The sequence below is a fragment of the Trichomonas vaginalis genome, chromosome V, assembly GCF_026262505.1.
Source record: "Trichomonas vaginalis G3 chromosome V, whole genome shotgun sequence".
NCBI classification, from domain to species: Eukaryota; Parabasalia; order Trichomonadida; family Trichomonadidae; genus Trichomonas; species Trichomonas vaginalis.
In genome coordinates, this window is record NC_067207.1 from 27,479,961 (window position 1) to 27,493,284 (window position 13,324).

General features: G+C 28.2%; 2 protein-coding genes across 2 annotated transcripts, besides 1 other annotated feature; one reads left to right on the forward strand and one right to left on the reverse strand.

The window, feature by feature from the left end:
* Window positions 1-10,104: part of a mobile genetic element that runs on past the window's edge.
* Window positions 671-3,070, forward strand: TVAGG3_0413150 (uncharacterized protein; the record flags this gene model as incomplete). Its single annotated transcript, XM_051233169.1, has 1 exon — window positions 671-3,070. The coding sequence occupies one exon, from the start codon at window positions 671-673 to the stop codon at window positions 3,068-3,070; it is 2,400 nt and encodes a 799-aa protein (XP_051102899.1).
* TVAGG3_0413160 (DNA/RNA polymerase superfamily) lies at window positions 7,462-8,883 on the reverse strand (the record flags this gene model as incomplete). Its single annotated transcript, XM_051233170.1, has 1 exon — window positions 7,462-8,883. A coding segment is annotated over one exon (1,422 nt), but the record flags the coding sequence as incomplete, so codon positions are not given.
* Window positions 10,105-13,324: the final 3,220 nt, after the last annotated feature.

Consider the following 13,324-nt stretch of genomic DNA (forward strand, 5'->3'; position numbering starts at 1 on the left):
AACGTTAGCGAATCCATTCAAATTATTAACTAAAGATGAAGTTAATAAAATGATGATAAAATAACTGATAACAAAATTTGATTTCAGGTTATTCAATAATTAATTATTTTTGAAGAACTGAAGGTGTCACTATGTCACTATATGTTATCGTTAATGGTTTCGTTAATGATTTCAGGTTATTCAATAATTAATTATTTTTGAAGAACTGAAGGTGTCACTATGTCACTATGTGTCACTCGGTTATTTAACTTCTCTGAAAAAATGAGACAACATGACATTTTGACAACATCACTGGAAATATATGTTATCGTTAATGATTTCGTTAATGGTTTCGTTAATGATTTCGTTAATGGTTTCGTTAATGATTTCGTTAATGGTTTCGTTAATGATTTCAGGTTATTCAATAATTAATTATTTTTGAAAGAACTGAAGGTGTCACTATGTCACTATATGTTATCGTTAATGGTTTCGTTAATGATTTCAGGTTATTCAATAATTAATTATTTTTGAAGAACTGAAGGTGTCACTATGTCACTATGTGTCACTCGGTTATTTAACTTCTCTGAAAAAATGAGACAACATGACATTTTGACAACATCACTGGAAATATGATGCAGCCCAAAAATAAAATTAGTTTTAAAATTATTTTTATTTTTTTATTCCTATATAAATGACGGCAACAAACAACAATAGTGACTATATCGTTTCTGATGAAAAAGTTATTGATCCATTAGTTGAGGAATTAGTTGAGGAATTAGTTGTGGCAACAAACAACAATAGTGACTATATCGTTTCTGATGAAAAAGTTATTGATCCATTAGTTGAGGAATTAGTTATGACAGAAACTAAAACCCTCAGCGAAAGAATTGGTAAAAACATGATTGATTTACATAACTACCTCAAACATGATGGAGGAAGAGGAAGGAAAACCGGTATGGCTTTATTAGTAAATAAAATTCCAAATTTAACGATTATAGATGTTGATATCAATAAATCGTACAATGATGAACTTAAAGAAACGGTTAGAAAAGACATTTTATCAAAACTTTCGGATAAAGATGTTATCGTTAAAACCGCTTCGGGAGGTCTTCACATTTATTGCAACACTAATTTCTTCTATGCAGTTTCGAACAGAATGATTAAATGTTATTCCTGCAATGATTATGATATTGATATAATGACTTCTATTGATGATTCAAAGCGTTCATTAGTGGTTATGGCTGATTCAAGAGTTCGCAAGAATGCAACAGAACCAATCAATACATACTCATTCATTCGTGGAAGTTATGACTCAACATTAACTAGAACAGTGAATGATGTATTAAATGATTTGAATATTAAGGTAAGAGTTGAACAAAAGAATGAAGAAATAAAGACTATCATGAATGAAAACAAAGATGCAAACATTGACGATAAACTTGCCCAGAGCATAGTTGATGGTATCTGTGATTTTGAAGTACATAATGACGGTGGAAACATGAATTTAGAAAAAGAAGTTACATTATTCACACTGTTTCAAGCAATTAATTCGTTACCTAATCATTTAATTAATGAAGCATACGACAACGTTTATAACTTCTGCAGTTTAACAGAAAATGCAAAAAGTAATTTTGAAAAAGCACGTGATAGATATGCATATTTAATGACTTCTCCATTTGTTTTGGTGAAGATTCTAAAACTATATCAAAAGGAATATTATGATGAATATGTTTTACCTTTATTACGTAAGCCAAAAATAACATTTGATATAAAACTTGATGACTCGTTTTTGATAACAGATATTAGACGCAAGGCTGAAAATCATCAGTATAAAAACAGTTCTGAAGTAATTGAGGATTTATCACGTGTAACCCGTTTTGTAGATTGTGGAAATAAATATTTCATTCAAAAGGACTACAATATCCACGACAAAATGAATCAAATATCATTCGTTCTTCAATCAAACATGAAAGAGTCACTTAAAATGATTAAATTATTTAAAGAAGAAGGTAAAACAATAACAGCATGGGATGTACTATTAAATCAATTGTCTTCATTAACCGTTAAGGGTGTTTGCTTTAAATCTAATTCTCCTGATGTTTTCTCAACGTTTCAAGGTTATAAATACAACATTCTCGAAAAACTAGATTACTCAAAAATTGAGATGTTTATGGATTTCATTCATGAAGTTATTTGTGATAATAACGATGAAGTGTATAAATACCTTCTCGGCTGGATTGCATCAATGATTCAACATCCTGGAATCAAGAATGAAACAGCAATTATTTTGAAAGGACTTCAGGGAACAGGTAAAAACAGATTCACGGACATTATTTCTGAACTTCTCGCCGGTTATTCATGTAAAAACATTACTGAAATAAGTGAGCTAACGGGTAATTTCAATTCAGTAGTTGAGAATAAAATGTTTCTTGTACTTAATGAACTCAAGAATGTTGGTGAAGATAGACTCGCAAACTTCAACGCTTTGAAATCAATTATAACGGATAATGAGATTAGAATTAATGAAAAGAATCAACCCAGAAGAACAGCTCAAAACGTTGCAAACTTCATTTTCGTAACTAACAACGTTTACCCTGTCAAAATTGAAGTTGGAGACAGAAGATATGTGGTTTTAAGAGTTAATGGTAAATTCAAGGGTCAATTTGATTACTTCAAGAATTTAATGAATTCATGCACAAAGGAATTTTATGATAATTTACTGACGTATTTTATGCAATATGACCTTTCATCATTTAATGTACGAATCATACCAATGACTGAAGCCAAACAAGATTTAATTGAATTATCATCAAATCCTTTAGATGTATGGATAAATACACATTATGATGAATTGTGTGCAGGTATGATATGTAAAAATGCTTTATTCTGCAAACCATCAGACATGAAAGACAAGAATTTTCAAATGAGTATTAAAGATAAATGTGATAAGAAACAGAGAAGAATAGATGGTAAACAAACATGGTGTTATGTTTTGAAAGAAGAAATGAAAGGATTATATAAACAGGTTGAACCAAACGATAATGAGGATTCATTTACTGATGATGAAATACCTGTAAATGAAGCTTTATAAAGTATGATTGGAATTTATTTTTGCATTAATCCCACTATGTTGTCAAAATGTCATGTTGTCTCATTTTTTCAGAAAAGTTAAATTACCGAGTGACACATAGTGACATAGTGACACCTTCAGTTCTTCAAAAATGCTTCATAAGTGCCTTCCTCATTAATCCCACTATGTTGTCAAAATGTCATGTTGTCTCATTTTTTCAGAAAAGTTAAATTACCGAGTGACACATAGTGACATAGTGACACCTTCAGTTCTTCAAAAATAAAGTATTATTGAATAACCTAAAATCATTAATGAAAATATTAACAATAACATCAAATTTAATTTTTATATAAATGGATACCCCACAAGCTCAAAATTTACCACGAATCATAACAAGGGAGGAAATGATAAAAATGATGCAAGAACTAATTAAAAAACAACAAACCACGAAAACCGAGAAGATGAGGAATAAAAAATTAAATTTGGATTGAGTTTAAAAATTCATCTTTATTAAATTCATCTCTTCCAATCAATTTATTTATTCTATTAAATTCTTTTATTTTTGCTTCACCCAGTTTAAGGATTGAACGATAAGTTTCTAATTTTTCGATTATTTCTTGATCGTTTTCAACCCCACCACATTGCGGCTTCTTTTTATAATAACATATTTTTGATTTAATTTTGTTTAGTTTCTTTTTATATTCATCGTCCGGACTCTTGGCTGCTTCGTTGTCACTCATTTCTTACGAAATAAAAAAATTAAATATTATTTAAATATAATGGAGTAATAAAATAAATCGGAATTTCTATTAATTTATTGTCAACCTCTACTAATGCATTACCGTTAATATATCTAACAAATTCAGCTATTGTGTCAAATCTTCGTCTTCTTTTTGTCATTGATTTATCAGTTTTTCCATAATCGAGATGAATCAAAACTTTATCCCCTTGTTTAAAATTCATGAGCCCCGAATTAATTTGTTCACGTTTAACATCATTTAACCTTTCCGTTTGCTTTCTAATATATTCCCATTCTTTTGAAATATCATTTTTCATTTCCACTGGTTTCATGTTTATACTTCTATGCCATGTATTATTGTAATAATATACTAACTGCTGTATGATGGAGTCATGATTTCCATCCCAGTATATCTGACCGTTAACCCCTAACGCATCTCTAAGAGTTCTCATTACCGCATCAACTATTTTATTATGAAACGTATATGGAGAAGATGAAAAGTAAAAATTAATTTGTGGAAAATAATGAGCCATAGCTGCCTGAAATCCTTTATCACAATCACCCCTTATATTATCTACTCTTTCATGATCTAGTAAGTATTGAATAGCTCTTCGTGTTTCCTGTTCCGTTTTCCCTTTCACTGGAATGCAATATAAATATCGAGTGTTTACGTTAATGGCAAATAAATAAGTAACGTTTCCTTTTGAATATTCTAAATGATCGATTTCGTATGAATATGGATATGGTGCAAATGAGGGGCGACTAAATTTTTCCTTTAACGGTTGAATTTTTGGGTCAGTTGGTTTATTTAATATTTTAAAATCCTTTTTAAAATCTTTTTGCTTCTTAAATGTTTGAAATGGATATAATAAAGTGAATGATGAAGGATTAACTGAAGGAGGAGGTTTTGGTGTTGCAAGTGGTTTAATTTTATCTGCTTTGATTTTGGATTTCATTCCTTTTTTCATTAATTCTGGATGTATTTTATTCATTTGTTTTAAATATACTGTATATAAACGTTTGATATACTTTCCCACTTCGAGTTTATGTTGAAGGATGAATTCCAAAAGTTGATCTTCATTTAAAAGTCGGGCTGAATATGGTTTAACTAATGAATCATAAATTAAAGCTTGTGCTTCATTTATGGTCTGAAGGGCCTGGGCGTTTTGCACTTTTAACTGTTGAACATTTGGCTTTTGCGGCTTGGGATTATATAATTTATATAATTCATCAATATCTTCTTCTGTTAATACTTTATTTTTGAAATCTTTCAATTGTTTAAGTTGCGGTTTAGTTTTTTTTGCATATTCATTATTTTCAATTTTGTCTTTAATTTCAGAAATTATTTTATCATGATATTTCAAAATATCATTTTCATAATATGGATAATAATAATCCATATCATCACCCGTTATAGTGTTATCATATTTTTGGAGATATGCTTTTAAATCATAATAAGTAAGAAAATTTTGATTAAATACTAAATCATCAATTAATCTTTTTAAATTTACATCATCCATTTATATAAAAATAAAATAAATGTTTTAAGGGTGCCCACCTCTTTGATCAACTTCATAACCATCATTAACGGTTCCTTTTTGTCTCATTTGTGAATCCCATTTTTTTAAAAATAAAATTTCAAATTGTATTAAATAAATGGCATACAACATCCATTTTCACAACATACAGCCTTAGTGTGTGCTCCTGTTAATGCAGTCTTACCGATTGTTAAGCGAGTCATTGACCTGTTTTTAAGTTGTAAATTAATATTCTGACCATCAAATATCACTTTATCATTTATTATATCCAAATAATTTTTAGGTGTTAATTGTTTATTTTGTCGTAAACTAACTCCTTTCATTTTTTGTGCAATCTTTTTAAAATCACTTCCATCAATTGAACCGTTGAATGATGTATAACACTTGGGGCATAAAGCAACCATGTTATCGCCTTGTTTCTCAATTGCTAAACCCAATAACTTCTTCTCATGTGCTTTTTCTTCAACTTTATTCTTTAATTTAGGTTTAAATTTCTCATCAAAACTGAAGAAATCAAATGGTGCGAATTTGAAAATGTTTTTATCATAAAATTGTTTATCGGTAACAATTGCTTGAAATGCTTGAGTGTTAGGAAGACTTGGATCGCCAGCGATTGCCCAATAAGATGAATCAGTATCACCTTCAATGAAATGAAAACGATTAACATCCATGCATTTATACATAAAATCATAAATGAAAACTAAATACCAGTATTTAGCATTATCTAAAGTAAAGAATGCCTCTTGTAAACATGTTTCACATCTATAAAATCTATCTTTGAGCATCACTTGATATGTATCCTCACCTATTTCTCTTATGTTTTTAAACTTATTTGACATACATGCAATGCGTGCCTTCTGTGCATTCATTATTTTAGTCTTTGCGTAATTTTGTGTATTCATTGCATCGTAACCATATGATCCATTAAGTGAAATCTTGCAAAATAAACTTTTTCCTTTATTTCCTTCTAATTCAGCCTTTTGTCTTTCATTCATAAATTTGTTCGCAAATTCATTAAAACAAGTGTTTTTAGTAAATGTTAAAATTGATTGAATATCATCAATGATAAAATGAAATCTGTCGATTAGATACCAAAGATAATAAGAAGAAAATGGTTGATAATGGTTGTGTGTTGATGCTAACTGAGTTAATTTTCTCTGTTTCTGGTCAACTGGTAGATTGTTTGATTTCATGTAATTATACATAAAACTGCCAATTGTTTTTTCATCTGTGATAATATCTAAGTTTCTTATTATCGGTAAAAAGTTTATGTAATCATTAATGTATTTTTCATCAATGTGACCCTTTACTTCAGCCACGAATAAAGTATTTTTCTTTCTAATAATTCCCAATGCTTTTGCTTTCTTTGTTGCTGTATCACAAATGATAACACCATTCAATCTTCCCGGCATATACATTTTATGGTCAGTATATTGAATGAAATCATGAGGATTAGATGAAAATGATGAAGGATATAATGAATTAAAATCAACACCAACGAAATGAGTCATAATGTTGGAAGTGTCCTCATTTGATACAGTTTTAGTTTCTGGATTATATGCAAGTTTATTAATGTGCGTGATTCCTTTAAGATTTACTCTATGTTGAACATTTGATAGACCACCAGTAATTCCATTACGGAGAATGTGATAAGCTTCAACTGAATCTAAAGTCATTGGTAAATTATTTTTTAATGCATAATTTCTTAAATTGATTCTTAAACGTTGAACATCTTCATCTTTATTTGATTTTACGACATTGCAATAACAACACATTAACTGACAATTTTCTTTAGTATGTGGTTTTTCATTATCGATTCTATCCAATGTTGGTTTATTAGCATATGTAAACGCTTTACCACACATTTTGCATTTAGATGAAAGGATTAAATCGTGATAGTATTGAAAATCATCCATTGAAACATTATTTTTAGTATCTCTTTTTGCTTTTTCATCTTGTTTCTTATATGATTCAATTTTATATTTCCAATACTTTTTCGTTAATTCAAAACTTGATTCTATCTTTTCCTCAGGATATTTTTCATTAAGATTAAAGTCTTTATATGCTAAAGCGTAACGAATCATTGAAGCATTTGATGATAAAGAAAGATTATGAAGCATATCAATTTTATAAACAAATGTTTCTTCAATAATTTTATCAATTGGGTCAATCATAATTTCAACATCTTTATTGCAATAATGAATAAAATATTCTAATCTATTCTTAAAATTTTTAGCATCATTGAGATATATTTGATAATCACTATCTGATATAGTTTCTTGAGTTAATGCTGAATAAAATGAATCTTGAGTGAATGGTTCCACTTTATATAATTCTTCTTCGTAATTCTCCCATGTGATGAATTGATAAGGGAAAAAGGATTTAACACGTGATTTATTGTTTCCGAAATCTTGAGTGAATTGATCCAATGTTCCACCCGCTATATAATTTCTGATGTCAATAAATCTCAATTCATATGGAACGTTTGTTTTCTTTACAATGATTTGCTTAAATTGTGAAGATGAACCCAGCATTGATTTTATTTTCCATTTTGCAGTGTTTAAATCACGAAGAATTAAATTTAAATCAAACTTTCCCGAATTAAAACCTATGATATTCACTTTATTAAATTCCTCATCTAGAAGTTCTTTAAATGCTTCCTTCTGTTTTTCATTTAATGTAAGGGACAACAATAATTCATTGTATTGACTCATATTTGATTCAACAACTAATGAACAGGTTGAAAATAAAAACTCAATCCAATCAGAAATAAAAGAATCACTTGAAGTTAAGCAAAAATTCCTCGTATATGTTTTATCATTTAATTTAACCGTTGATGATACCATGAATGGTTTTAAGTAAGCATTCAAAGTTGCACACTCAGAAAGTTGTAATTCTTCTTTAGTCTCTAATGTTTCAAAGTCAAAAGTAATATAATATCTTGTCGGTTTATAATATTCCTGCAAATTGTGAGCTAATAACCACTGATATATCTTCTGTTTCATAATATGTGGTGCATATGGTTGCTGGGTTTTTTGCAATTGAACGTCTTGAATTAATCTTCCATTATTTTCTTTACATTTCTCACAATGCTTTAAAAATCTTCTTTGGTTTTTCCTTTCTGGATCATCGCGGATAGAATAAACTTTTTCTTTACAATATGGACAAACTTTATAGCCGGTGAGTGCTTCAACGTCTGTTATTCTGTCAGCGTGAAGTTTTCCACATGGACTCTGTGTTAATAAAATATTTACTGTTTCAAATTCTGGATCTATCATTATTGATTCCACTAATGGAAAGTCTACCTTATTTATGTCCACGTCTTCTGGTTGAGGATCACAATAATAGAAATCAATATTAACATTTAACATTCTCGCTAATCTCTCACTTTCTGATGAAATGTCAAACCCTTCATATGCATCTATTGCTTCATTTAAATAGCTTCTACGAGTTTTAGGATTAGCACCATCAGGAATGTTATAGAAGCGTTTAAATAACCTTCTACCTTCTGCTCTAATTTGATTATCATTCATTTTAGCTGTTCCGTTTTTGTTCATTTATGTAAGAATAAAAATTAAATAAAAATAAAGTTTATTTATTAAAGTCCGTAAAATGAATTAAGAATACATAAATTTTTATCATCTGCGACGTGACAAATACATTTTAATTTACTCAAGAATGCATACCCTGATACATTAAATCTAATTCCTGTCTTATTTAATTTCACAACTTTGAAAAGGAATGTATGAATAGCTATAAAATGATGAGAAGATGTTTTATGGGTTGCTTCCATTTTTTCTGAAATAAATGAATAAATATAATGTTTATAAGTTTTCATATCTTTTATGTTCTTAATAACGAATGGTATAGACCTTTCAACTTCATCTTCCTTCGGTGCTGTTCTTTCATATGAAACATTATTGGTATCTTCAACAATGAAACCACAATCACACAAAATTTTATAGGTTCCAATGGTTTCTTTTGATATTTTATCTAATAAATCAAAAACTTTATCAACACCTGTGCATTTATTTAAATAATAATTTGTGTAAATATCATGATCTTCTTTTTTAATCGTATTAGTTGCATATGTCACGTTTTTAAGAGCTTTTTTGAATTTCTCAGAATCTAAAGGTGGTGAAAGTAATATACAAGGGTATTCTTCATTATCAATAAATTGTAACTTATGTTTATGAATAAATTTAGTTCCTTCTTCTGAAAGTGTTTCATCTATTTCACCATCTAATAAATTTTGTGTTGATTCTAAGACATAATTTTTATATCTTTCTTCATGAGATTTCTGAACTTCTGATTCTGAAGCTGGGATATTCATTAAACCCTCTACTTCATTTTCAACTTCTCTTAATTCCTTAATTTTTTCATCTATTTCATCTCTTATTTTTTCCAGTCTTTCAATTTCATCATATTCATCATCTTTAATCCGTTCTTCATAATATTCAGGGAAAACATCAGGTTCTTTAGGTTTTTCTTTTTTAGATGTGGGATATAAGAAATTTATAACATCATCTTTATTCATTTTTCCATCATAATCAAACTCATTTAAAAACTCCGCAAATTTTTGACAATTTCTTAAATAATATTTATCAACTTCATAACCCGCCTCCTTTAATATATCCTTTATTTCCTCATTTGTGAATCCCAATTTTTTAACGCTGTTAGTTGTGACACTCATTTCATACGAATTAAAAATAAATTATTCAAAAATGTAAGACATGAATCAAATAATTGATTTCATAAATTCAAATAATCATTAGTTTCTTAAAGTTCAATGTTGAACTCATCAAATTCATCTTCATCATCATCATTACCAATAGCGAGTTTATTTATTCTTTCGATTCTATCTTTTGATAGTCTATCGTTTAATTTTTTCTGAAGTTTTTCGTTACCAAGTTCTAAAATTTTACATGGATGATATTTAAACTCGTTAAATTCTTTTTCCTCAGTTTTAATCATTAATCTACAAAGAACTTTAGTGAAGTGGTTTTGTTGTTTAAACCACTTATCCTTAATATTTGTTATAAATTCAATATTCGGAATTAATTCCCAAATTTTTGAATTTTCGATTAATTTACCATCAAATGCAAAAGCAATAGGTTTAATATTAAACTTACCTTTATAAAATAAACTTTCTATGTAATCATCAAAATAAACATCTACTTGTTTAACTTAGGTGAGAATTGGTGAAAGTTTATCCATTAATTGATTCACAGTCACGAATCTTGTTCCGTTCATTTATGTAAGAATAAAAAAAATAAATTATTTTTAAAATTAATGTTAATTATTTTTAATGTGTTTATTACATCATGTATGGGTTGAGTGTAAATGTCTTACATTTTTAAATCTTGATTTATTCTAAAACGTAAGAATAAAAACCGTAAGAATCATACATTTTTTACTTCATATGTCAAAAATAATGATACAAAATCGTTCAATATCGTATGAATTCTTACATTTACAAAAAAAGTCACTAAACCCGTCATATCCACTACTTCCATTACATATCATATAAAAAAATAAAGAAAAATTTTTCTCCCCGTCTTATTGTTTTATATCATTTTTTTCGAGGCTACCCTCAGTAAATGACATCTAAGCAAGTCATCCTTATTCAAAAACCACATGATGAAGAGTTACAGGAGTACTTTTCCAAGAGTGATTTAAAATTCACGAGCTTTTTTGTTGAAAAAGTATGCAACTGCAAAACATTAATCGAATTTCTGAATGCTTCCATTTGTGCACCAGATATATTTATTAAAAAGTCAATAATGCGCAAATTAATTCATGAATTCCGTTTCAGAGGAAAAAGCTTCATGTTTGCAGATATTAGTAATTCGAACGTAGATTTAAATGATCACGATTACATTCTATTTTGCAATAAATACGACTTTTATGGGTATATTTCAAAAGATCAAAAGAAAATTTCCCAAAGTCCACTAAGTATTAATGCTATTATTAAGGAAATATTCCCCAGTAGTAAAATTCAAATCAAACCATGGAAGGATTTTCGATTTGGAATTAAAAATGCATTTTACGTGAGATGGCTATATTTTACAGAGAAAGCTCCTCCTGATTTTCTTAATAACGACTTATATTCGTTTATTCATGACATTTATATCAATTGTATCAATATTGACAGACAAATATCCGAATATTTAGTAGCAATTGATGCAATTAATAACAAAAACCCTGTTTCAATTTATTCAAGCAATAAATTCCTTGGATTACTAATAAATTGGTACAAAAACCAGTCATCCCTTCCATTTCCTTTATATTATAAGACATCAGATCAACCAGACCTTATTTTAGAAAGTAAATCTACCAAAGCCGTTTCGGTTTCAAACGAAAAAGAACAATATGTTTTCAAAGGCGTAAAAATAGAGAAACCAAATGTTTCATCATTCAAACACAAGAAAGTTGTTGAATTGAATGTGCATAAGCCAACAATTACTCCATTAAATTTAAGAAAAAGTGATGAAATTGTAAAATCTCCTCCAAAAGAAGAGCAAACGACTTCAAACAATACTAATGATCTCTCATTAGTTTATTTAATCTCAGAAGGATATAATTTAATGATAAGGCAAGATGGATATCCATGTTTCTGTCCAGCATATGTATCAAAGACGCAACCAATTAAGATAAAAGTTTTAGATGCTAAATTTAAACCAATAAACCACAGAATACAATTCTATTGCTACCAAACACCTAAATATTCTTTCAGTGATGAAACGAAAGAAAGTAATATTTATATTGATGAATATTCAAGTAATATTTCTCTCACGATTTATTTCACTGACGAATTCTACACGAACTTATTTTTTAATTTCCAAATCATTGAAGACTTGAGTTATTACACTCAACCAGAGAAATACAGCATTCTCTGCCTTAATCAGAGCCAGATTTGGATTTCTGACAATACTCAGATCAAACAGTAGCTATTTTACTTTGTATAATAATAATAAAAAACATTTTAAAATTGTAGAATTTCAATATTAACTTGATAGAACTTCATATTTATTTCATAACTTATTAAATCAAGAGGTTATAAAGAAATAAAAGAGAGATTTATATTTAACTTGCTAATAAATGCTGCTGTAGGAAAACTTGATATATTAAAATATCTTATCTACTCAGGTATTTATTAAGAAGTACAAGATAAAATCGAAAGTACTGATGAGGAAGAAAGTGAAAATTCTACAAGAGATTAAATCATTGTTATTTAATTATTTTTATTCGAGTTGAATAAAGTGATTATTATGTTTGCCGCACTGACGTAAATGTTAAAATCGTGTTTTTATGAATATATAAACTTCTTGCAAAAGAAATGATTTTAGATATTTCATTTGACATCTTTATAATGGATTAATATGATTATTTTATCAAATGGTAACCTCATATACATGATCTCATACTGTAATAGAGCTCCCTCTATTATAGATTCCATTAGTAGTGGATATGACGGGTTTAGTGACTTTTTTTGTAAATGTAAGAATTCATACGATATTGAACGATTTTGTATCATCATTTTTGACATATGAAGTAAAAAATGTATGATTCTTACGGTTTTTATTCTTACGTTTTAGAATAAATCAAGATTTAAAAATGTAAGACATTTACACTCAACCCATACATGATGTAATAAACATTAAAAATAATTAACATTAATTTTAAAAATAATTTATTCATCTTTTATAAAAGAAGCTATATATAGATGATGTCAGATATTCCGCGATTAATTAAAACAAGTGTTTAAATCATGAATGGAATCAATGGAGTCATAATCAAAGACCTCATAAAGAGAAAAGAAATTGAAACTAATGATTATTTGAATTTATGAAATCAATTATTTGATTCATTCTTTCTTCAATCTCTTCTATTCTTTTTGTTAAATCATCAATTTTCATTAATGAGGTGATTCTTGATTGAGGAATAGATTTCAAACTAACCACCCTTTATTTTTGAAATTTTGAATCCATCAACTTT